Source organism: Vanellus vanellus (assembly GCF_965231255.1).
Source record: "Vanellus vanellus genome assembly, chromosome: 4".
NCBI lineage: Eukaryota > Metazoa > Chordata > Aves > Charadriiformes > Charadriidae > Vanellus > Vanellus vanellus.
This window is the reverse complement of record NC_138909.1, coordinates 13991003-14018554: the sequence shown is the minus strand read 5'-3', so window position 1 is coordinate 14018554 and position 27552 is coordinate 13991003. Positions and strand designations below refer to the sequence as shown.

Sequence of the window (27552 nt, the reverse complement as noted above, 5' to 3'; positions counted from 1 at the left end):
AAATTTCTTTAAGATTTGCTTGTAAATTTGGCAGTGAATCTTGAGATGTGATACGCATAACTACGAAAGTTTAGTTCCTGTGCAAGTTGGTGTTGTCTACAAAGGTTCACTATTTTTTTATTGCTTATTTTGAACTGTATTTTTTTCTTTCTTAGAGAATTTAGATCCTCAACCTACAAGTCCGTGACCACCTCTTGTTTATGTGTGCATATGCGTCCAATACTGTGTGCATATGCGTTCAATACTGTTCCTCAGTCTGAAACACCTCTTTCTTTCGTTGGGGTGTCTCTTTGATAAGGAAGTAGACAGCCATCTTTTCTCAGTCTCCATTTTGCTAGACTAGTAGGTCTGGTTGGGATGGAGTAAATTTTCTGCATAGTAGCTGGCATGGTATTATGTTTTAGATTTGCGACCAAACCAGTGTGTATAACTCACCAATGTTTTAGCTATTGCTGAGCAGTGCTTGCAAGCCCTTCTCTTTTTCTCACTCTGCTCTCCCCCGCCACCCCCAGTGAGTGGGCTGGGGCGCACAAGAGGTTGAGAGGCGACATGGCCAGGACGGCTGACCCAAACTGAGCACAGAGATACATTACACCATATAACTCTGTACTCAGCATTAAAAGGAGGGAGGAAGTTTTTCAAAGGTAACCGTTGCTTGGAGACTGGCAGGGCATCAGTCTGCTGCTGGGAGGTGGTGAGTGACTGCTTTTGTATTACTTGGTGTTTTTTTTTCCTTTTTTTCTTTACTTATTAAACTGTCTTTATCTCAATGCCTGAGTTTTTCTTTCTTTAACCCTACCGGTTCTCTCTTCTGTCTGGCTGGGGCAGGGAGTGAGCAAGTGAGTGGGTCAACCCACTACAACTACACAGTGCAATCTCTTGAATACAGTTGCTTCCATTTCTGTGATCTTCCTAGCAATCCTCATCTGCTTCGTTGTTCTTGGATACAAGTGACGAGAAGCATACAACACACTAAGATCTCATGAAGGATTTAGAAACAGGCGCTAATATTTTCACCTTCCATGGGAAATAGGGAACTGGCTCGTGCCAGTGTTTTTTTCATGACTCTATCGCAGTGGTGGCTCGTACTTCAATAATACGTTCCCCTGCCAGAACTTGATGTCCAGTTCTTTCAGAATCCTGGAATGTCTGAAGAATCTTTCACTATTTGCAAAAAGCTTGCCTTTCCCCCGCCAAAAGTAACAACCCCAAATAACCCCAAAAAACCCCAAAGTCTAACTTATTTAATTTTTGATTACTCTCAATTTTTCCCTAACTTCTTGACCTCTAGCACACAGCTTTTTTCTTGATCAGCCCTTTCTCGCTTTGCCTCGGTTTTCTGGCTAGTCTCAATGGTGCTGATAGGCATCACTAGTCCTTCCACTGCTTACTCCTGTAAGCAAATCATCCTCCTCAGACTGTTCTCTCTTGTAATAACCTGCATTCCATTTTGGTTCGTCCTTGGCTTCTTTGTTTCCTTCTCTTTTTTGTGTGTATGGTGTGTTGCTCTCCTCTTATTTGTTGCCATGCAATGTTTTGTTTCTGCCCATTTCTCATCTTCATTCTGTAGTGCAAAATACCTCTTCTTGCACATTATTTATCTTATTTTAGTCAGTCTCTACTTCTGCCCTGTTCTACAGATATGTGTCCTCAACACTTTCTCTTTGACTTCTTGTGAAACAAAGGGCTGTAAATCTTCTCTTCTTCTGTTACTGCTGCAAATTTCCCTCTAAAATTGTACCATGACCTCCAGCTCTCTCTAGTCCTTGGAAGTTTTATTGAGCAACATCTCAGGCATACAGTGGTTTTTTGTTTTTTTTTTTCAGATCCATATTCAAGGACTGTCTACATCATACAGAGCTGAGCTCTACACCCATTCATTTGCATGGTTTCTGCAATTCTTCTCCTTCAGTCTCCTTTGCCACAATAATTATAGCCTCCTTTAGAGAACTCTGCTTCCTCCCTCAACAAAATCTCATCCTGTGGCACTTGTTCTGCTGTTCTCTGTTGGCTCCACTAATTAATTGTTCTGTGCTCTTTTGCTAGGGCAATCCTTTTCAAGGGGACAAAGCGCCAAGTAGCTGCACAGCTAGAGTGCTGCATAATATTCAAGCTCCTTCTCTATGCTCAGAAGCACAGGGAGCACTGTTAGTGTCAGAATCTATAAGATTGGGAAGAAAATCTGATGTTTTTCCCATTTGTATCCTAGTCTTGTAAAAAAGAAGCTTTTTTTAAAAAAGGTGGTTTGGGGTTTTTTTCAGGAGAGAAGCCATGGAGAGTAAAGATTCCATAAACTAATGGAAGTGACTAGAAAAGGAATGGAGCCCATAAAGAAAGCAATACTTCTGAACTAGATAGATGTTTCAGTATTGAGCCCTTAAATAAGTAATTTTGAAATCAAATTTTCATGGGTCGGGAGTAAGTTTTAGAGGAAAGACCTGTTCTTAGTGCCTTGTTATGGAGTAATTGCTGGAAAACACTGCAAGTCAAAGGAGCAGACTCACTGGCGAATCTCTCTGCTCTTTCACCCCTAAGTTCCCCTAGGCAGTTTAAAGGGAACAACCAAAGAGAAACAAACAAACAAACCCCTGAATATGAATGAGTCTCAGAATGTGTTTATTCTGATGGGATAGAATTCAGAGATAAAACCAGAGAACCACATTAATATAGTCTGAGCCAATAAGAAACTCTGTAGCAGATGCTACCTATAGGTGCAGCCCTCTAAACACACCTTGAGAGTAATTTCATTTGTGTGTTATCAATATCAACAAAAAGTAATATTTTCCTATGAAGGAATCTAGTACCAGGGCTTTAAATTCTTTCCCCTTTTCTACAGACTAGTCCCATCTATTGAAGAAACATATTTTACAGCTCTGGTGAATTCTGTTCTGAACACCATTTGATGCAGCAGCTGTTGAAAAGTGGCTTCTTTGCTATTATGGTGCCCGAATTCCTTATGATTCCACAGCCCTTTTAGTTTGTCTTCTCCCTTCCTACCCATCTTTGCACAGAAGCCTAGGAAATCAGCCCTCAAGCTCCACCAGGTGTTACCAGCAGCTCTCCTCCTCCAGGTTTCAAGGCAAAGAGCGAGCTTTCCACCTTTCTGTCTAGCTTGTACTTACTGATCCAGAAAGGAAGTCAGTGGAATTACTGAGTGTTAAACCAAATCACATGCCTGAATGCTTGTCTGGATGAGAGCCAAAACATGCCTTAGATTGTTACATCTTCAGCCCTTTATTTCACAAAGCTAAAGTGCTGTATTTAGCTGGAGTTCGGCAGGCTAAAGCGTTTTTGCAGCTGCCATTTCAAAATCGGACATTCTTTAAATAGTATTCCTATTTGATTACTTCCCTTTCCCCCCCCTTCCCCCTAGAACTCTAGCTTTCCTTATTGCATAGCGGCGAGTCTCCTGTGGAGTACTGTTCTACCGAGCTTATTCTGCTTCTACGTGAGTTGTGTTCGCCTTCAAAGAGTATTCTCAGTAATCAGCGTGGCAGGAAACTCTGTCAGTTTAATCAATTATGCATTTATGTGTTCTTGGTTTGCTTAAATACTGGTTGGTTTGCTTTTGACAGCCATCCAGGAGGACTTCCTCCTCCTATATGCTCTTGCTAACTGGCATTTCTGCCAGAAAGTAAAATTTCCAATGCCTGTTTGAAAATTTTGCCCAAAGGTCACAGAGTCATTGCAATTCCACTCGATACCTTAAACATCAGAATTTGCAATCTAAGAAGTGAAATATTTCCTCTGACCTTTTTTTGCAAAATATGCTTGAGGCCTGGAGCTCATACCATTGCCTTATGAAGATGTGTCTTATACCTGGCTATAGGCCAGACAGGAAGTTTGTCCTTGGTGCAAAGAAAGATTTCGTACCTTTCCAAAGAACCTTACAGTCACAATAGCGCTGAAACCCAACATTGACATGATTGAGAGACCAGGACATCAAACGTGTTGCTTACCCGTTGGTTGCTCTTAATTCAGGATCCCTTTTAAGCATTTTTTTTCTTTAAGCGTTTTTTGCCAGCTGGCAAAATCCAGCCAGAAAAGAAAGCTAATACGTGCTTCTTTCTTTTTACATCCTTCCATGTAATGTCAGACTTTTCAAGCTATCAATTGCTTATTAAATTATGAAAGATCAACTTAATGTTGTCGTGGTGCGAGCATACATGACGTTAATGCTAAGTTTGCATGACAAACACTGTGATTGATAAATAGGGAAGCCCCAAGTTTTGGTAGTGGCAAAATTAATGAGTTAAAGGCATAATCAGTAAAGAAAAGAGGAAGTACGCAGGAAAAACCTCCTTTCTAGGGCACAGATGGTTAGCTCTGACCATTTATCCCCAAAGAACGCCCGTCAGGATGCAACATGCAATAATTAGTGAAAAGGCATTTCAGAGTATACTCTCCTGGATTAGTAAGCCGTTGAATCACAGGAGATTTGAAATGTAAAGGATATTAATAAAACCAAAAAAAAAGAGCCCGAACTAGTCAGTGATGAAGTTTGTTCAGCAAAATGTCTCCTGATCTATACGTGCTGTTAGGCACTCTCTGTAAATATTATTTGTGATATTTTTATGCCATACCAACAAATATCCTTCAGGGAACGAAAATACAATTAGGGATAAAATTTTTGTGCATTTAGGGGTAAGACGTTATCATCTAAAACAGAATCAAACACAGAAACTAAGCAGTAAAAAATATGAAGGATGTCATACTGATGCATAAAAGTTAGAAACCCTGAGACCATAAAATAGTTATCACAGGAGCAACTGCTGGACAAATAATATCTCAGACTTAGCAAAATACTCAGCTCAGAGACTGTGAATAATATCATATGCTAATAGAGGTCTGTAATACCCTTGTAATAGATAGACGACTAAAAATAGCAAATGCAGTTCTCAAAATGGTGAAGTAAGTCGGTATTTTCAGAGCTTTTTTTAAAAAAGGGAAATGATAATCTATTACCCTCTCTTACAGCGATCCCTTTACGGGAATTTACTGGATCCTGAAGCAAACAGGCAGGATGTAGTTTGAAATACTCTACTTTTTGTTGTGCTGTTATTCTTTGTGAAAGAGCAGAATGAAATCCTAACGTGTGTCAAGTGACATAGCTTTACTGAAACCAATTAAGTTATTTCCATTTCCAGAGTGGCTGGGAATTAAACCTAAATGTTAACCTGGGAAAAACAGATTTATTGAACAACTGAGGAAAGCAGCACACAAACTTCCAAAAGAAGTATTATAAACAGATCAATAGGCGGAAAAAATTAGTATCAGGGTTCAAAGAAAGAAGAACAAAACATCTCTACTATAGATTTGTTTCATATTTCTGCATAGGAAAGGCAAACAAATTTGGAAAGGGAATTATTTCTGCTTCGTATTCCTCTATATCACTTATAAATAACAATGCAGTAACACTTACAGCAACTGAGCAATCATCCTTAGTTTCTTGCCTTGGGATACGGGAAAATTGATTATTGGAAAAGCTCTAATGTGCGCTACGGAAGCCTCCCCCTTTCATGTAAATTTTGAATGTATTTTTGTGGAATGTAACAAATTAGGAGATTGCATACTGAACCACTTTTTCTTTAGGTATGCAAGTGGTGAGTGCAATCCAGTAGATATTATTTGAGGTTTCTTCAATTTGTATGGATGATGTTTTTTCTTCATTTCTTGGCAGCCAAACCAAGAATACAGAATGTATAGAGGAATGGAAGGGGTTGTGTGTGTGCAAACTAATGAGAACTGAAACAATACTAAATTATGTTAAGCTGGTTTCTGTATCGTAGCTCTTAAAAAAGAATAAATGGTAGTCATAGCTCTTAACAGTGCAGCCCAGCACTCATCCAGAAAATTTCAAATTCTCTTTCAGACAGGGTAAGATGTGTCTACTAGTCAATAGATTAATTTAGACAAAAGCGTTTTTAAAAAGATTGAAAAAGGTACTTCACGGGGACGTTAAAAGCAGTTGTATATAAAATAATTGGCAATACTGCAAAGCACAAATAAACCCCTGGGTGCCTTTATATTATAAAGCTATAGAGAACAACATTATTAAAAAGGAGTAAACTCGGATAAAATTACAGGTCTGCACTCTGGGATTGCTTACTTCATTGATTTAACATACAAGACATTAAGCCCAAAGCAACTCACTTTGTTGACAGTAATTAAGTGGTAATAAATGTTTCGTACAAGATGCAAGATAAACTGTAAGTTTAACCCATGACCACATTGCAAAAAGTCAATCAATTCTATTAAATCAATACATATGGATATATGTATTATTTACAGAATTATGATTAGTCTCACTAAGTAAAAGAAAAATTTGGGGAGATAATACAGTCTGCCAGAAAAATTAATACTTCTTACAAATTGGAAAGTGCACATCTTTAGATCAACATTAATCAGTAAAATATATTAAAAAAAAGTCTAATTTTCAAAACTGATTGCTTTCAGCAGCTCCCACTGAAATAAACGCCTGATTCAGCTGTAGGAAACTGTTCTAGCAAATGTGCCACATCCACTTTGTGGGAAGGCATAAGAGGAGGATAAGCTGAAGATAATATTTCCCCATAGCCTTTTTTTCAAGCAAGCTTTTTTCGTCGCTTTTGAGTGGTAAAGCTAGGACTGATACAATGTTTGATCTGCGTCCCAAACGTAGTCTTTTTTTTACAAAATAAAATATAAAATTACCAAAGATATTAATAACTGTGTGTCATACGGCATGCCTGAACAATACTCAGTTTGCTGAAGGCGATATAGCCCTGCTGTCTTATATAGGCTTTTCTTCGCTCTTCCACCAAGAGAAATTCCCACCAGGAATACCTTTTGCTTGCTGCCAAAGGAAGGTATCTGTTTGTCCTGAATGGAAGCACAGGGTTGTAAACTGTCTTTCATAGAACAGCTAACAACGTTTGGTTTTGGCAGATATTCACCCAAATGCCATGTGAATATCTAGCGGTAAAGCTAGAATCAACTTTAGAATCAACTTCCCTAAAATCAGGAACTTCTACATTTCTAACTGAGTTCACTGATTTTTGTTCCAAGTCTCTTCTTCAGAAGTTGAACTCCAGAACTGCTGAACTAGATTCCTCCTCCTGAGAACACACACCTAGAAGTTTTCAACGCTTCTGCAGGAACAGATACAACACCATTTCACTCCCAGAAAACAAAATTTTCTTCTTAATTTTTTTCAAAGTTTTACATCTCTTTGATTTTTCCAACGTGAACTGCCCATTCCTGCCACCCTACAGTTCCCCTGCTGCACGCCATCTCAGAAAATCTTTCTTGCAAACTGATTAGGCCAAATTTAATGCTATTACTTGTTTTACACTTGGATGTCGAGCCGGCAGGTTGCTGTGTCAGCTCTTTTCCCACTGGGTTTTCTACGTTTTGCTTTCAGCGTCTGACTGACATTAGTGATCTTTGTCTTAGACCTGTATAGGCAGCCAGTAACACTTTTGCATCAGAGTAGCCATGCAGGAGTCATCTTGTTGAAAACCAGTTTTATATTAAAGCTTCTTTACACCGCTTCTAGAGGCTCAAAGGCCCGCAGAAAATCCTGTTGTAAGAATTATGTGATACATAATGACTCTTCATTAGCCCCTGCCGGTCTCCGGGTAGTATGTACATTATGGGTAAATTGTAATAGGCAGATGAGGATGAGAAAGGGTTATAGCCCTTACAGGTTAAAAATTAGGTACATGTCCCTGATATGAATTAGAGAAGCACATTGAATTTGGGAATAGCAGAGCTGACTGTAAGCAAAAGTCCTCTAGGCCTGATATCTCCAACCACAGCCAGCTGTGAATGCCAAGGGAAGAGTGTACTTATACCTCCCTGATATATCCTCCAGTCTCCAGCAAAGCAGAATGCAGATAAAGCTGGTCAGATTCGGGGGTAGTGTTTTCAAGTTTACAACTTCTCTAGCTTTTTTTCCCTGCTGTTTGTCACTATAGATAAATATTTGCTTTTTAACGGATTTTTTAGATTTTTATGTAGCAGTTTCTTCTATGTAAATATTTTTTTCAGCTTACCTGTCAAATTTTGACAGGCAATGTTAAGTTCTAAACTTAAAATATGATGGTAATTAATGAGGTCTCTTCATAATGTGATTTTTCTAAAGAGTACTGCTTTTACAAGCCCATATAACCTAAGGGAACATCTTTTTCATTTTTTAGGTAAGCTTGAGTTTTCTAAAAGTCACAATGTCACCACCTTGAGTAAACATACATATTATTTTCAGACATTACAATGGAACAAATGCTGGCATTTACCCTTTTCCTGAAAAAAAGTATTTCATTTCTTTGTGTTTTCAATCTATTTATTTTTGTTTCAGTTCACCAGGCACTGTGAGAACAATTTCATCATTTGAAATAGCTATTTCAAAACTGAGCAACCTAGTTGAAAAAAGAGAAGAAAGAAAAACCAACTTTCTTCTTTCTTAATTGCAAACTGTGAATAAAAAATGCATGGAAAGGCTGTAATTTACTAATTCTGAATACCTAGGACAATGTACTGTACTTTCAAGATTACTTTTGGCACGGAAGCAGGCATGTAGAGGATTCTTCAGAGCACGTAGCAAAGTTGCAGCCTATAGACCCAAGCTTGTGGTCAGCTGAAGGGATGATAAATACCAGTTTATTCTATTGGTTTCAGTTAAGAGCGAGGCATTGACACTACTCGAACATCTAGCGTGTTTTTTCTAAAAGTGCTTCCCTGTCCTTCAGAAAATCTGAGGGATACGGAGTAAAAGAATAACCTATTACTTTGAGAATGCTCTTTTTCTCTTCTATATCAGAAATAGTTCAGCTACTCATATTTAACTCATACAAGACAAGATTCAAATATTCTTTGAGCGTGTTGCTTCCATTCCCATTTCTTTGTAATGAAGACTGACAGAAGTTTTAAACAAATTGCAAAACAAACTAGTAAGCAAAGTAGTCATAATTCACAATCTTATAGGATAAAAAAATCGTCACAGTTAAGAATATGAGTGTATAACTTACAAAATTGCTTAAGGGTTATAGCATGTTATGTTTTTTTCTGGTTAGAAATACTAAGTAGTACATTTAAAGTAAAGGTTTCTTTAATTTGCAAAAAATTGTAGTGGTTGTGTGAACTAGAGAAAATTACCCTTTCTTTAGAAAATAATTGAAGTATAAACAGAAATCAAAATTGAGATCCATGATTTAAATGAAGGGGTTTTTTCTTTGGTGATATTTAAGTCAGGACAAAACAGGTGTCTTAAATTGCTTTGAGATAAAACAGCCTGTCCCAGTTTTTGAATGCTACCATAGTTTCAATATGGTATGAACACTGAGTTGTTAGGAAAGGTATTGGCAAAAACCTTCAGATCCTGCGAAGCACAGAGGATCACCAGTAGCCATCTTGCTTGATCATCTTACTGTTGAAAAGTCACTTTTACTAAGTGTAATACAGAGCTTGAGTTGGCCTTCTTGACATTTATACTTCAGTTCAGTTTCAATGCTGTACCTTACTTAGAGTGGTAGTCAAATTATCTCTTAGTTTCTTGTTAAAAATTGTCACATATGCACAGCACATAAATTTGCATTATTGTCAAGTCATTCATCTTCAGCTGGATGAAAACTACTAGAAAACTACTTTGTCCTCGCCATGACCCATGTATCTTGAAATTGCACACAGTTTAAAATGAGACCTGAAATATTCATGTGTCATTTAAATTATGCAAAATAATCTACAGGCATCCATAAAATCTTATGAATCTAAAGGATATTTTCAGTTACACGAGGGCAGGAGATGAGTGGGCGTTTTGTCCTTCAAAAAAAGGGGGGAAGAAAGAAAAAAAGAAGGAATTCTTTCAAAAGTAGAACATGAGAAAAGTTTCACAAAGATTCCATTAGAAAAAAAAGTCTCATAAGTACTTGAACAGCGAATGTATCAGTACATCGTCTAGACATTTCTATTGTATCACCGTACATCTATATTATGTTCAGGTACTGTTTGATAACCCCTAACCAAGGTAACAAATGTTAGTAGCATAGGGGTTTTGAGTACAATGCACAAGTCGTGTTTTTGAATATGGAATAATAGAAGAGAGAAAGTAGGAAAGCCAGTAAAGCTGCCTAGATTGTAGGTGTCCACCTGCTGGAAGACTAGAAAGGAGCCACACGTTGTGTTCTGATCAGCTAGAGAGAATGCAAATGATAACAGCAGGTACCCATAACTAAGTTTCCAACTGGATTTATGCCCCTGGGGAGTTCAGAGCCAATGCATCATAGCTCTTCACTAGGGTTTCCCTGTATTCTCTCTAGCTCCCAGTTCCCTCCTTCTACCTGGTAAGAAAATGGAAGCAAACAAATTGATTTTAAACTGCTGGGTCCTACAGGGACAAATGATGGCATCGGCCAAGGAACGTGTATAAAGTCAATGTCTGTAGTGATGACCCAACTGTTTTATATTCCCAGAACATTTTTTGACTAATCAAGGTAGGCATCCATTCAGTTACAGAACAGATGTGGTAGAAATCACATTGACACCAGGACACGGGATAGGTTCAGCCTGTGAAGATCACCTTCTAGCTCCTGGTGCTATTTTCACATTTCCCAACACCACTGAAGTCACAGTGCTGAACAAAACCTCTAGAAGGTCCCCATCAACCTCAAGCTGGTAATCAGAATTATTCTATACGAAATTTCATCATAGTAACTTGTAGAGACAACATAGATGGTTCAGGAGTCCTCTGCTTTAAACAGACCAAAATCATGTAAATACAGCGACTTGGCATGTGTTTTACTTCAGAAATAACAAATTTCTCTCCTGATCCAAGGTGCCTCGTCCCACAGCTGAGCTTTGAGGCATCTTCTTATACAGAGTTTGCTACTGAGACTTCTCCTCTTTCTCCCTCCAGTCTTTGTCAGCTCCATCTTCCAGCACATCACTCTTCCTCCCAACACATATGCATACATCATAAATCAGGATTGCGAGGGCAGAGACGTATTACATCTGTCTCATAATTGAGGAGTAGTAGACCCCAAATGCTTCATCACATCCTGAAAAACTTTACATTGAAAAATTCCAGTCTTTATGAAAGGGTAGGGGTATTCCTGAGATAAAGTTGTCAGTGAGAATGTCTCCCAAAATCAGGCCGAGTTTAATATCTTCACTGTATTTTCTTAAGTTTTAACATAAAAATTAAGTAAGTGTGTGTGTGTTATGTGACAAGCTTTTGTTTCAACTTTTACAGAAAATGAATGCTGGACTGACTCGCTAACATTTTTTTTAATCTCAAGGTTAACTTACACAGAGTCTTCATAAAGGTATGTGACTGAAATAGACTCTTTCCGTATGATATTGTTAACTTTTATATATTTGAATTCTATATTTAGAAAGGGTGAATGCAGTACAAAAGAACATTTTAACTATGTAATTTAGCAGAAATAAAACCAAGCACTTTGATTCGTGCACCAAACAAAGTAAAATAGCATAATGCGTCCGTTTGATAATCTAAAGCACTGCAGTTTTTATAGGGCTGTGAGATCTATTTAGATGTTTTCTAGCACTGTTTTGGGTCTGGTATAAATTTTCTTCAATAGTCATATTCTGACCTGATAGCAGCACACTGTATATCAGAATCTCAGTAGTGGTTTTGAAGATTTTTTTTGAAAAAAATAATTTAGTCATTCCTCCTAACCATCCATGATGTGATGTGGCAGATGTACATTTTTCTAAATTTCCTACCTACTTTTAACTGTCCTCCACGGGCCTGCAGGTTCTAAGCAGAAGTGAGCAAAGCCAAGCACAGGAGATCAAAATCAATGGAAAAAAATATCGGGAAGCTTCAGCAGTTTAACCAAAGCTGTGTTTGTTCACTTTAATTGTAATGATATCCTAATTCAAAGCATTTTCAGATACTCCTTTTGTTTTACAATTGCAGAGGATATTTCAGTCATTCAGAGGATAAACTCAGTTAAAGGATACTTACTGAGTCATTTCCAAATTGTGGTTAAAATTTCACTAACAAAATTTCACTAATACGCAGCCAACTCCGTGTGTCTGATTTTTGTCCTTTTTAAAGTGGAGTGAATAATAGGAATAAATTTCAATAATTTTATATGGTACTCAGTTACTTGAATATCAGTGTGATTACTCTCAGAAAAAGATAATAGCTTCGCTGAAACAAACTGATTGTATTTGCCTCTGTCTGAAATAATTTTGCAGAAAAAAAAAGGTGGAGATATCACCGGCACTTTCAAAAGACTGAAATTTGTTTGAGAACTAATACTTTACGTTAATGCTATACTACTTTTTGTTTAATAGTAGCAACTGAAAACAGTCTCTAAGGTGGAACCTAGCGTTCTATACTCTAAGCTGTGTAAACCTGTAATTAAGGTTAATGTTTTCTGAAAGAGATTACAAAACACCTCAACAAGACACACAAAATGAAATGTTATGTCATTTTTTTATTGCTGGAGAACTGAGACACAATAATATTGCTTTAATAGCCCCTGGTCACGCAGAGAATTTGTGCAGATTTCAGAAACTGAACTGAATTCTCCTGAAGGCTAGTGTGGATTTTTGGGTGAACAAACATCCTGCTCCTTCGAAGTTACATTAGTTTCTCCTCTGTGCTCACGCAGTGGAATTGTTTTTGACAGACTGGCTACTGAGCCAAACACTTTGCAGCTGAAATCTCAGTGACATCTAGACCAGGTTTCAGTGGTCTTGAGACACTGCACTGGTTTATTATGCAGCATCATAGTACACATTAGTCACAGACTAGAAGAGGCTTCGGGCAGTCCAATTCCTAGTTCCAAGACATAACCAAATGCCGATCTCTCTTTTTCTTGCCTAGTAATATTTATGATAATAAGCTTCATTTCCATGCCATGTAGTCATTTCACTATCATGTCATTATCCAGCACAGCCTTGTTGTGAATCACCATTCTTTCCCAGCATTCACTGGTAGTTTCCTGAGCCAATAAATAATGCTTTCCTGAATTAAGTTGCTCCAGGAAAAGTTTATTCACAGCTTTTTTGCTGGAGGAAAGACAGGAAAATGTCAGCATGGCAACTTACTTTCAAATGAAAGCAGCTTCAAGTGGAAGTGTAGTAGCACTTCTTTTTTTGAAGAAAACAAAGCTCCCTCCCTAAATACAATCTTGGACGTTCACTTCAGCTCAAGACAGGTGATTCATGAAGTCATTTTGGAAGGAACATGGGATTTTTTTGTATTGACTACAAACACAAGACCCCGGTGGTTTCTAATAGACATCCTTGCGGGGGGGCTGGGGAGGGAGGAGAAGACCTCACGGTGCCGTTTGTATGTACTGATTTAAACATCTATGGAAATAACAGTTATTTCAAATGAATTCTCTTAGTTTAAAAAAAAAAAAAACAACAGATATATATTAAAAAGACATTCACCATGCAGTTATTATCAGTCAGTTCTCTTTTCTATGCTATCAGACAATTTCTAACTAAACTCATAAAGCACCAACTGCTATGAAAGTAATTGTTTCTTCTGCAGCATAACACAATGCACCGGACAATTTATGTCTTTGTAATTCATAGAAATCCCTATTGAAATTGCACCCTAATTTCCATGCTCACCTCTAGTTTCTTTCTATTTAGGACTTTGATAAATTTTAACTCTTAGACAGAAGAGTTATATGGTTGATGTTTGTCTTAAAAATAACTTTGCGGGGGAATAAGGAGAGTGAATATGCCTGGAGTTTTTTTTGGAGGCTTTCATTTGCCCTGTAACCTTGGTAGGCTTACAGTGCATTGGAATAAATCTAGTTCACAACTGGCTAGATGATTACAAAGGTGTAACAAAATACTGCATATGAAACTTCATTCAAACATGAGTATGAATTAGCTAATAAAGGCACTGAAGTTGTGTTCCAGTTGTAGACCTAAAGCTGACTGTGTTTAAAAAAAAAAAAAAGTGCTTAATGTATTGATGATGGAAAAAGAGACAGGAGAGAATAGTGGAAACTGAAAAGGCTGCACTCTCGATGGCATTGTGTTGTCCTTCACAGAACTGCATATCCTGAACACCAGAAGTCAAGGGTTGCGTGCAGTGAGTTTTATTCCTTCAGTAGATAAATAGGCCTAATTAACGCTAATTTTCAACTGGCACAGGGTTTCATTGACTCAACTGAGTCAAGAACAGGCATTTTAACACCTTACAAAGAAAAGAAATCAACAACCAAGATCGGAGCTGATTTATTTCATTTTCACAATTGCGTGAGTAAATTATATGTACTGGTGGCATTTCAGTGATCTTTTTAAAAGTAAATTTTGGTATAATTAGAATGCGAAGAAAATATGAAGATAAAGTAAATGCACGTGTAACTCTGCAAACATACCTGACAATACATTTTAGTGAAATGACTAAACCAATTCCTTTTCTATGAAAGACATGGGAAATTAAAAAATAGGAAATTTTCCTTAGGTCCTCTGATGTAAGTGAGGGAAACCTCTAATCACAGCCTTTGAGCTTTCAAATTCAGCTGGAGAACCTTATATTAGGAATAATGAATCAGCTAATGTTTATTTTAATCTAAACTTGTAGTTTGAAATCGTATGGTAAACTATTGTAGAAACTTTTAAGAGAACGGAAAATTCTGCTTGTATTAGTAGCTGTTAGAATCAGTGGAGCAGGAGACTGGGTGAAATGTACCTCTCCCCCCCCTTTATTTACTTTGTTCTCATTTTTGTGTTAATGTAACTTTTTATTGAAGATTAATGTCAGGGATAAACTCTTATTCAGCAACCTCCTTAATAACAACCTTCCACAACACCACTTAAGAGCATCACGCAGCCCACAGGCTAGCGCTGGACAGGAGCAGTTCAGTGCATTCAGAAGCACCCTTGGGTACACTAAGGATAAGTAATAATTTGTGAGGCTGTAGATTAGTATCTTCTTTGACTGCTTCCCCGTGAAGTTCCCAAGGACCAGCTACCCTATTCTAACTTATAGTTTATGGCATCCTTTCTTCTAGCATATCGAGATAACTCATAGCAAAGTGCCAATAGACAGAGATTCAGTTACACAAAGTCATTTTGGTAATGGAAGGCTGATCTGACAGACTGGGAACCTTGGTTCCTAAATTTCTGGTAATGTTGTAACTACCTGTCTGTTCTGCAGTGAGTGATACCTCTTTGAGCTCATCTCTGGAAACTGTTCCGAAACTTCTAATGTTATCAGAATATTCTTAGTTGGCCTTTGTGCAGTAGTCTCTGAGATAGTATTTTATATAAATAATCTCTCTCAAAAATAAGCAAGAAGATAGCTCAGCTACAAAAGCATCATCCGGTAAAAATCTTCATTGATACCAGGACAATCACTGAAGATTTAAAGGAAAAAAAGCTTTACAAAACTATTACAGAGTGCACAATAATATATTCTCAGTGGATGGAATCCACTTGGCTTTTTTCCTCATAGTAGACTATTCTACCATGATTTATTATTTTCAACTCATCTCCACTTTTTTTTTAATTTTATTTTAACAGGCACAGCATAGATGTTAATGGCTGTGTTGCATCTGAAGGATGTAGAAGGAGGTGTAGAAGTGAGAGCACTATAACAAGGTGTAATTTTGAAAGGAAGGCCTGTGATAAGTATGGCCATGCAGTAGTCTAGATCACAGTACCAGCAGACACCTGAAGCCAGCCAACAAGCTGAAGATCTCCTAAGAGTGATCTTTATCTTTTACCCCAGTCTCCCAACAGAATACAAACAGCAGAATGGTAAGGAATTAGAGAAACACAAGAAAAAAACCTTATAACGAGTGACTCTCAATACACGAGAGAGATTTAGGTGTGTGACTTAGCTATGCTATATTCTTCACCTGCCCCATAAACTGCTGCTCTCTGCTCTAATCCTCCCAACGTTCCATAGGCTACATTGCTGGGGTGCGAGTTCCAAATTTTTCTCTATAATCAAGAGGGCTATATTTTTCCTGCTTTTAATAAAAGCCAAGATTCTGATGTAATCACTCTGGCACTTTGCATGAAATCATATGAAGCCATTGGGTAATCAAAGATTGACTCAGTTTGAGCTGCTCGTTTCTATGACTATGCAGAAAAGCAGCTGGTAAGCCTGTGGTAATGATGAGCTATCGTTTCAAGTAAGAGCAATTACACGTTTAGAATTAAAGAAGCTAAAGAAGCTTTGATCAAAATTCATTGTAAAAAAAAAGCAATGCACCCTGTCCTAGGCAACGACTTGACTGCCATAACTAGCGTGAATACCATTCAGACAATCCCTGTTTGGCTTTTTTCCCCCTACCTGCATGTTTAGGCAGACTGGCTTTGCACACGCTGGCAGGGAAGGCTGGGTGGAATTTGGGGCTGTGGAGGTGGTGTGGAGGCACCATGGTGGCAGGGCTGTGCACGGTGCCTGCCTTGGAGCCCCGCTGCAGCCCTTGCAGCTGGGGCACTCTCTGTTTTTATCTCCACAGCAAGGCACCATGCAGGCAGCTCTCCGCTTGGCTTGTTGCCATGGGACAATCAAGTGTTTGAAAATGGGAGAATCCCACCTCAGGTCCCTCAGCCCCACGGCTCAGGAAAAGAGTCAGCCTGGAGGAGGGCAAGGACTGACCTGCCAGAGCAGACCCACCTGCAAGCCCGGGGGTTACCGAGTGCCATATTGCTAATGGCTTCTGGGTTATAACAAGGTCACCTGGCCACGCTGCATACTGGAAATGCAACTGATACAGAATCACCCAGAAAGCCTGTTGAGGAGCTCCAAAGGGTGCTACAGAGGCTGGACACTTGCAAGGATTTTCCTCCTTTATTACACAACCTTGAGGGTGAAGGGTTATGGCCTCGCATGTTGTGAAAGGTCAGCTAGGCATGGGCATTAAGTCCAAGCAAGGCAGAAGGTCTGCTAGAACTTGCTGTGCCATGAATAAACTGTGACAAACACAAACGTGAAAAAAAACCCATGACCTGTTTACTGTGTAATTCTGGTATAAGTGAACAACAAGGAGTGGAAAAAAACAAAGCAGAAAATTACAAGGTGCTAGCCATCTCATCTAAAATACTGGAAATGTTTCCAAGCCTTAAATTTGCTGTATTACCTAGTTTTCTCGTTGAGCTGTAAAAATAACACTTAAAACTTTGGTGAAATTTCCTAAAATGTCATGTTGTTTAAGCGATAGTTACCTGAGTCTTCAGCCTGCTCAGTGCTGCAGCAGAGTTTCGTGTTGGCCGCGCCGTCCCCAGCATCCTGCCTGCTGGAACATTACTCAGGACAGAAGCACAGAATCTGGATCAGCAAAGTACATTGTGGGACCTAGATGTAGAAAAAATAAGTGTGTATAATGTTGCAATAGAGTTCTGAGTGGCTCTCAGCCCATATATTAAGAGCAGGATGTTGTTGAAATTTCACAAGTAACTTTGGCAAGTTCCCTTTAAATCTTCTCAGTTAGTGGAAAACACAAGACACGGACTTTTTAAAAGGGTCATTTTCATCTAGATAGTAGAGACCCATCTTTGAATGCTGCGATATAAGGTGGGTCCCCCTGGAAAACGTGTATTGTCATCAAAGAATAATTTTCGTGACTTCTGATAACAATCAGAAGAGAGGTTGCAGCCCAGGTAGCTAGTATTAAAGTCACTAACATCAATATAATTCTGTTTTTTATAAAGGGCTGGAAGAGTTCCCCTAATTACTACAACACAGCATGACAAATGCTTTTAGTAGTTGCCTTTTACGTAGACACGGTACAGTCCAGCTATGCCATTTTACTTTTGTTCTCCCTATGTTATAAAATAAATTAGAAGAGAATAAATGAGGCAAACCATATGGAACCAAGGTCAGGTCAGCAGCTATCCGCTATACCACTGCCATTTAAGCAGTATTTTCATAGTATTTTCATGGCAGCTGTCTAACCAGCTCATTCCCCTTTTTATTCACTTTTTATAGACAACACAATAAAAGCTAATTGGGATGTTTTCCTTCTCTTTTAGAAACTTTTTTTCCCCTAGATTTGCTTTCATATTTTGCAAGTGTTGGGGTTGAAGAAACAAGCAAATTTTTGTTCCAACAACTGCGTTTGTATTCATAGCAAGACCTTGAAGAGAAAAAGCGGAAAATGGTGAAGATGTTGACAGAACGGTTTATTTGGATATTAATATTAGTATTTTTTATAAAAGGGGTCCTAATGCAATCTGCAAGAAGATAAGTTTGTGAAGGAGGCTGCCTATGGAAGCTGTGGGAGCTCCATCCTCAGAGGTATTAAAAAATCAACCAAGCCTGGAGCAACCGGCTCTAATGTTGATGTTAGCCCTGCTTTAGGTGGAAGGCTGTAAAAGGTGACCTGTAGATGCCTCTTCCACTGTAAATTATTAAATGAAGTTAGGCCTTGAATTGAAAATTGGGATGAAGGAGGGAGGCAGAAATATGCAAACGTGTGCAGATGTGTGATTGCATGAGCACTATGTTCTTAGAAAATTAAATCAAACACTGATAATTTCAAAGATAGGGGCTGGGAATGCAGTCCTACTTTATATCTGTAAAGGGGCTATTGCCTACGGCTTTGTTAGGGCATTCTGCATCTGGGTCTCAAACAATAAGGCTCAGTTTCAGTTGCTTTTTGTTTGGTCAAGCTGAAATTCTTAGAGCTGAAAATTCCTACACTGAATTACTTATTCAGGCTAGTGATTATCTTTTAAGTTCCATCAAGAGTAGTTCGGTCATTTAAAAAAAAAAAATTAGCAGAAATATGCATTTCTTTCATATAAAGAAAACGTTTATAACCATTTAATTAAAGCTGTGCTTTTTAGTAGTGTGTTCGAGTTTGGCAGCCTAGAAAACCTGCACAAACTTGGCCAAGTCATGCGTGGCTTAGTTTACATAATTGTAGAAGAGATTTGCTAGCACTGTGTAGTTGGTCTCCAGCAGTCTCTTCACAATGAACATACTCCATCTCACAGTTCAAGAGGCAAGCAGAAATCTATGTATAAAAACCAAGGCTTCCTGCAGGAACAGGGTGGTGAAGGCTGAGGAACAGAAATCAGTGCTGCTGCTGGTACACAGCAGTGGAATTTGAGTAGCATGACTGAATGGAGAGCACAGCAAAGAATTAAGACAATGTGGAGGTGAAAGGAAGGAGGAAATGTTGGGTGTAGCAGAAGTGGGAGGATTTATGAACACTAAAGCATATTCTTCTTGACAACTTGAAACTCAATCCTGTGCTCACTGCCTTCCCATGAATTCATAATTTTAAAAAGGTATTAAATCTTTAATCACAGTATGATGTAATGATTTCCTTTTTCTCTCACAGGATTTATGAACAAAATGGATTCTGTTCACTGAATGGACTAAGCTCCTGAAAAAAAAAAACAAAACAAAACAAAACTGTATAAATGTCCTTATTTGAAAAAGGAAGATACGTGGAAATGGAGGCAGACGATCACAAAAAGAAAAGGACGGATTCAATGACAAAAGCAGCTGAATGCAGCCCTGAGGAAGAGTCCTGTCCCTGCCTTCATCTAACTGTCTTCCAGTGATTTGGGCAAGTTCCTTTACCCAGATTTTTCACAAGTGACAATCACTTTCTGAGTTCCCTTCTACAAGAAATCGTGACTTTAAGTTGCTTTGTATATCTGCCTTAGGATGAAACGCTTGATGCTGATGCTCCCCAAGCCTATTTTTCTAGTTGTTGTAGGCAGCTGGCTCAGATGCAGGTTCCTACAGTGCAGATGATACAGTTTGAAGAAATGAGTGCCCTCTACAGAGCTTAGTTCAAAAAGCATCGAGGTCTCACAGCTGTCTGTGTTCACATATAGCACCCAGAACAAACTGGGTGCTTTATGTGAAAACAGGCGATCCTAGGGAATGCTAAAAAATCTCTTAAAAAAAAAAAAAAAATAAAATCCATCTCCAGGTATCACAGTCTGGACCCCAAATCCTTAGGGTCTTCCAATCTTTTTCCATTTGTAAGTAAAATTCCCCTTTTCTTATCCTTCAGAATGTTTGAGAAAAGTTAACTAATTCATGTTCAAGGAGCAATTGGATACTATACTGGTAAGTGCCATAAAGGGAGGCCGGGCAAAAATAAAGTTATTCTGGATTTACAGCATGGTGCAAGGAATGCGCAGCAAATCGGACATGGGGCCATAGAAGAGAAGAGTACATGAAATACAGAACATCTTTTCCTGGTTTTCCTGTTTTTTATTTAGAGAGAGAGAGAGATTTTCTAGCCAGTGTAAAATCATATTTCTTGTGCCCGTGTAACTAATTACTATACAATACAGTGTAACTAACGCTGTAGACATTTTTTAATTAAATAAAAAAGATTTTAAATTAAATAAAATGGATGAAAGAAAGCTGTAAGCAGCGAGACAGTATGTAAACCCCTGTCTGATTGGTTTTGCCATCACCAGCATCCAGTGTTGGTTATTGCACCTGGAATCCCCAGGCTAATAACAGGGACCAGTGCAATCCCAGGTGGGCTCCCAGTGCCACCCTCCTTCCCATCCCTTCTGCTGCCCGGTGGTGATCTATGCTGCACGTGGCAGCTCTGAGCAGAACCGATCATGTTAACTCTAGCGTCAGAACCAATCTAGCCTCAGGAATGTGAAACACTATTTGATCCATTTACCCTGCCAAGAAGCAGCATAAAGAAAAACTCCACCTGGCAACTATGCCATTACCAAAGTACACTAGGAGGGAAACAAACCATACTTTCTGTTTTTTCTGCCACAGGCTACAATATATACGCCTGCGAGAGTTACTGTGACTCCTATTCCAGTGTTCTTAAAAGCGCAAGAGCTGTACTCAGTTTTAACAGGTATGCAGGTGTGCATTATTTTAATGACATTCCAACTGAGGCTACATGACTCAGGAGAGAGCCAGCATGGCTTATACAAACAGATATAATTAGTTATTCTTGAACAAGTGTGCTTACATTGATACCTTTCACTCCTACAAGCAGGTTGGCGGCAGTAACCAGCTGCGGCTTTCAGATGTCAGGTGCATAGATTTCCATGTTCCCGCAATACCTCTCCTTACAGAGGTATTATAGGGCAGGTAAGGTTCCTACTTCCCCTTGCAGGAAGACAGACAGTGACACTTTGTCACTTACCAGAGGTATACACAAGCACAATTAGTATAAGTGCTCTAATTCTTAATTAGCCAATGCAGCTTAAAAAGAGGCTGCAGAGTTCATGCCTAATTTTGCATCATGTTGGTTACAAAATTTATATTATGTTAATAATAGTTAACAACATATCTTAAATATCATATTAACTGTCAATATGTGGAGTGAAACCTTGTCAGTGTTGTTATTCCTTTACATAAAATGGGTCTTCTACTGCACGAGTTGTTCACAAGATCATCAGCTCAACAACTGTGTTGTCATATTTTGTATCTGTCCAAACAGGATCTGCGGCAGACGGTGCCCTGACATCGCCGATGAGCTCAAGTCCTTTCTCCAGCAGAGACAACAAGCTTCTCCACACTGTCCTTATTTATAGCTTAAATTCTAGGGAAGAAAATTGCTAAGCACTTGACATTCACAGCCTTCTGGCAGAGACTGCAGCCAGGGAAAGGTGCAGTGGGAGCAATTTTTGGCTAGACTTTTAGAATATGGCAATCCCTCCACTCAAAAATAAATTACAACCAGTAAATTTGGGGTTTTATTTACAAAAAGGCACCCTAAAACATTTGATAAATTCTACTCATGGATGGGCTCATTTAGCAACTTTGGTATAAGATTTATTTTAGCTGTCAGTGTGCAACCCTTGTAGTCTACAGGTATTTTTATAAAGCAGGCTTTTAAAAACAGTTTCTCGGTGAGTGAAAAAATTAGCCCTTTTTTCATCAAGAATTTTTAAGCATTGGCACTAGAGTTAATTGATAAGCTATTAAACTGTTCAGTTGTAATTTATAGCAGTTATAATGGCAACAATGTCTGAGTGATCACCCTATGCCGCCACTAAAGACATACCTCATCTGCTATAGCGTGAAATACTGTAAGATGGTTTGTAATGATGCATATATCTTGTTACCTGCTGATAATAACCTATCGGCAAGGACAGCAGTTTAATTATATAGTACATCTCCTGCTGCCTTCCAAATATTTCTGCTGCTATTCACTAATTTCTTAACTAAAAAAGAATCAGTCTCCTTATTTTACACTAGTACATTAATTTATGAATGGAAGACAGAAAGCTTTTATTAGCTCCTGAGGTGCCTGAGTTCTTTGTGTTGTCATCGTGATATAAAAATCTAGCCCCAGCTGCCTGTAAATCCTGATGAGTGGTGCAGAACAGGCTCCAGATCAGCCTTTAAGGTGTGGAGGAAATCCCAGACTAGACCACTAGACCTCTCTCGGACATGTGCAGAATATTATCTCAAAGGTAGCACTCAGCTCTGGCCAAGTGGGATGTTTGCTTGCACTGATACAGGACAGGCAGCTTGGATGAAACATCTTTCTCTTTTAGTCCTTCCTTCAGGTTCACGCTGAGCGTGGTATCAGAGCTCCCATCTTGGGAACAGCACTGGCCCAAAAGAGCAGAGGAGTCTTCAGTATGCAGGAACCTTTGAGGCGGGCACCAGCGGCTAAGGTTCGGTGTTTGGCACAGAAGAAGTGAGAAGGTAAATTGACCTGGTATTAATGATACGAAATCGGAAGTCCTTTTGTCTGTGAAATCTGTATATCTAGGTACCGGGGACCTCCAACATAGTCCTGTCCATTTGAACTCCTGCTCAAAAAGGAGTTTTGAGCATATATTCCCACAAGGACCTATTAATAGTGCATTCTACCAGAGTTTGGTCTTTACAGAGACAAATATATCAGCTTGTTTGTTAATAAGTCAGTATTTATTCATGGAATGAACTCCTGTCCTATCAAAGCCTGTGAAATGGGAATCAGAAATCTGGGCTGAGTGTGAAGAATGCCTTTAAATTTGGGAATTACTTATAAAAAGTAAGATTTTGCTTCGTACACATTTCTCTGAGTAATATGTAGCTGATAATAAAAAACTGTTAGTAGGGATTTCCACCCTCCATTTCTGAGCAATTACTTTTGAAAAACTTTTGAAAATTAGAAATATTTTAGCTTGCATGCACAGCAAATGGACATGTTTGAGATGTTCTTACTTTGCCTAACACACTATAATTTGGTGTAGAGAATTGGAAATGTATTATAATAATGAGAATTGGCAGTGCATTACAGTCCTGTTGTTAAAATAACCTTTAAAGTCACTATCTTCCATTATGAGTTTTTAAGTGCACGGAAATACCTCATGAAAACCATGAACGCGAGGGTATTTGCTTTCCCAGGTTTTAGCTCCTACTGACCATGCAGTGATGAAATTGAGGATATAGCAACAAGATCGCGTCACGTAAAAAGCAAGAGGAATAAATTATGTACTTCTGTGCAGACTAACAAGTTTGTTCCGACAACTGAAGTTGGGCTGCTGCTGTGCTTCACTGATGCCTGGTAGCAATAACGCTGTGCTGGCCTGCAGAACAGTGATCTACTTTACACCACGAAACGTGGGGTTTTTGATAGAACAACATGTCACACAGAGGGCCTGTTCCAGATTGTCCTTCTCCCTGCTGTGCTGGCTGCAGCAAGCTGAACTCCCTGAGCACAGAAGAGGGAAACGCTCAGCTGACAGAACCCTGCACCTGACATTCGAAGCTTTGGGTCAAATGAATTACTGGCCACGGCCTGGAAGAGACTGCAAGCTGAAGTGAGAAGGAACTTTTCACTCTTCAGAAAAAACCTAGCATTACGTTATCCACGCTACCCAATTACTCCACATCAGCCTGTACCTCTGTGCCCTGCTATCCCTCTCTATTTACAGTGAAGATCTAGGAAGCCTCAGAACGGATCTAACCATAATATTCTTGTTCCCAGAGAATTCAAACGTTCTTAAAGACACCAAGGTATAATTTTACACTCTAAAGAGCTGGCAAAGCTGACTTTTATTCTACGAGTTTGCAGAACTAAAATGATTGTGACAAGCTATAAAGTCATACTACGTGTTCTTAGAGTTTAAAACAGTCCAGTAGGCTCCCAAAGAATGAATTTGATACCTCTGTTGATCTATAAAGATCATTTGTTTACACTAAGTTGATCTATAATTAAGTATCTCCTTCCAAGATAAAATAACCAAGCGATACCTTTCCATTTATCTAGTACATGTCAAATAAATTGGTAACCGTAAATAGAAATAAACACATTCATAACAGGAAGTGCTGTGCTATTGACTATTTGGAAAATACAGCAAAACATATTGTGATAATTATAATCAAGAATTTGTTCTGCAATATCACTCTTTTAAAAGTAAGCAGCACAAATATACCTGCTCCATACAGAAGGAATCACAAGGTAGTTACTGTGCACAGGAAGGAGAATTTCCTATTACTGCCTTTTACAGAGGTAATTTTGCAGGTTTTGACAATACAGTCATTCACAAGTTTCTGCCCCACACATCTTTGTCCTCCTACCTTTTGGTTTCATTAGGTGGAAAGTTGTATTTTTAACAGCAGACTCATAAATGCATTTGCTTACTCAAGTTTACTACTGGGCAATACCTCCCTATTACACTGCTATCAGCTACAGTATCTCTGTATCACTGTTTTCAGTAGGATTCCACTTGACTGCAGATTTTCAGTTCCCTGCCTGCATTTAATGCTCTTTCAAGTGTATACGCTAAGATGGTAAATAACTTTCCCCCCAGCTTTTTATCTCTGTCCTTGCTATGTTAACTAAGCTCACAGCAGTATCTCTGGTTTCTCCTCATTTTGCTGTGTGAATTTGTTAGAAAACAATTACAGATTTTCACTGGCTAACACCAGTTCTCTGTTCTTGCTGATGTCTTTCAGAAGCGCAGAAACAGAGAAACAGGTACCAGGTACAAGGTTAAATACAATACTTATAAATGTAAAAGACATAGCTTAACAAATCTTACAAGACAATTATTAAAAAAACTTTAAATAATTGGAAGCTAAGCAGTATGAGTTCCCTCATCTTTTTAATATGAGAAAGAAAGAAAGAAAAACAAGAGGATGTTAAAAATTGTACAATACTCACAAGTCTCGGAAAAGCTGTGCAGCAAGTTGACACAGAAGAAGTTGGGATAAAGTTTGCACTGGTGACAGCAGCAAATGCTCCACCCCCTCCTCCATTCTGTTTTACTTTCAGTTGTTATATAATAATATAGGACTACATTTGTACCTAATGCAATGTGGAAATTATTCTCACCACAAATAAGAGCTAGTTGGGATTTCCCACTGCCGTTTCTGAGCAATTTTCAAATTTGGAAAAAAAAAAAAAATCGTGGGGAAAGACATATGCCTGTGATTTAGAAGGCAGGCAAGTGACTGACAAACACAAAAGGCATCTGCTTGCTACCCCAAGCAGCGACCTTTAGGCATGCTACTGCTTACACTCCTGTAAGGGGAAGAAACTGCAGTTTGTGCCCCTGTTTCTGCACAGTCCCTTCACCCTTTGTAGTTTAAGTGTGTCCTCCCAACCAGAGCTCCGAAAAGTTGCTTACCTTGGAAGCAAACAGTGCAGCTTTATGCTGTAACTCCTCCTCTTCTTTGCAGCCTGAACAGTGTTTTACTGCGGCAGCCACCACAGGAGGGAAAGAGAAGTTGCGTCTCAGGGCAACACTGAGAAGGAAGAACACGACCAGGGAAGACAGTTTCCAGGACAGAAAAGCGCTTCTCCAAAAGACACAGCACCTGGCTAGCTGTGGGAGGACAGGGCAGAGAGGTGTCACAGGCCCAGGTAACATCAGAAGAGGATCCTTGTAAAGGCGCTGAAAACATACCCTGCCAATTGCACTGGACTCGAAAGTTGTAGATTTTAGCTGTTATGAAAAGTGGGGGTTTAGTGCCTATGATAATCACGGGGCATGGCAGCTGTAATCCTAATGTCCTGCTTAGGCACCTCATGATGAAAAACCTTCCTAGCTTGAGCTAAACTTTAATGTCCTGAAGATGAGGCTCAACGGTGCCCTAGGAGTACTCTCAGGTTTCCAGGAACCATTGCTTACCTATGTAAGGGTGACACACTTCAGAGGCAACAGTGAACATGGTACTTTGTCCTCTTCTGTGTTATTCTGGGTGCTGGTGGTTGTTCTGTGCATGGCACACTCTGTGAGGTGGTAAAAATGTTCTGCAGCTAAATTAGAGTGTTTTAGAAACGGCTCTGTCTCCTTACTGAGTTTCTAGAGTTGAGCGTTTCCTTCCTGTTTCTCAGTGAAACAACATTTTTTCAGGAACACTGTCAGTTAGTTCCCTGTGCTGGGATATTCTATCACAGCCAGATTCAGAAAATCTACTTAAAGACCTAAATAAGACTTCTATATCTTGAACAGCTGTCATACAAGAGAGAGAAACAGGGACTGGAACTGCGTGTAGAGTAGTTCTACGTGGCCGCATGATGAATTCATTACGTGAGGCCGCTTGCTGCCATTTCTCAGCACCTGTGCGCACCGTATCCGGTGCTCCAATGCTTGGGTCCAGCATCTGTTCCGCAGAAAACGCGCCGAAGTGAAACCCAGCCACGCTGATTAGCTCCTGTCCAGGATCTGGTTTGCAGTCACTACCACTGCAAAGAACCTTCCAGCAATGTAACACAAGACATAAAAGCAGAACTGACAATTTCATGCTCTCCAGGGGCTCTTGCCTCTCACATGACACTGTCTCCAGAAAAGCAGCCACTCACGCTCCTAGTACTCTGTCTCAATATAGAGCGTTAATATCACTTTTTAAGCAGTTGCACAGACATGGGAGGTGACGTCTGCCTCAACTGACAGCTGTCAGAAACTTGGGAAGGATTTGAAAGAGAAAATACAAGTAGAGGCTTGGCTGGAGTTCTCGCTGTGACAAAATACAAGTGAAAATGAGACACTAGCATTGCAGAAAAAAAACATCAGCCTAGGTAAATATTTAAACCAAAGGAACATACTCATTTATTATCTGTCTTGTGATAAGGGCACTTCTGAGAGTGCCACTTCAGAAGGGCACTTCTCTGTTTCTTCAGTTTACTGACTTGGGATCCCAAAGTCTCTAATATTTGTCACTGTTAAAAAACTGAAAGAAAATAGAATGTTTCCCATTTGTCCTTGCTTTCTGATGCGATACCTTTGCCATACTATAATGTGTCAGAATTTTCTCAACTAGGAAAAATTTATAAGCAAACAGCCAAAACCAAGCACACAAAGCTTTAGGTACTCATGAATTGTATTCCCTGGGAAAAAGGGAAGAATCACTTATTTAAATTCTGTTTAAAATCACTTTCCAGTTTCCTTTGAACACTGCAAAGTGAAAATACCGTATATAGGGTGGATTGTATTTTTTTAAACTACCTCTCTGGGTTTGGTTTTTTTTTAAGAACTATGTTTTGCTGGCATTTCTGATGTTAAAACAGATCGATTTCTAGCTTAATATAAAAACTGTTCCTAAACATTACAGTAGCTGTATATAAAAACAGTGCAAGTGTCAGTGTGTATTACGGTACAATGGGATGGCAATACCACCTGCAATCCCGCAAAATTTAATTCTCATTCATTTTCTTAATTACACAA

At 39.0% G+C, this 27552-nt stretch overlaps 1 protein-coding gene across 1 annotated transcript in view; it reads right to left on the bottom strand.

Moving 5' to 3' along the window:
* The window catches only part of IL15 (interleukin 15), a 32871-nt gene extending 7722 nt beyond the window's left edge, over positions 1–25149 (bottom strand). The window contains exons 1-2 of the mRNA XM_082482197.1: positions 25047–25149; positions 17158–17287 (exon numbers count right to left, since the gene is read on the bottom strand). Of these exons, the coding sequence (XP_082338323.1) occupies positions 17158–17220 (63 nt within the window). The 5' untranslated portion in view covers positions 17221–17287; positions 25047–25149. The remainder of the gene's footprint in view (positions 1–17157; positions 17288–25046) is intronic.
* Positions 25150–27552: the final 2403 nt, after the last annotated feature.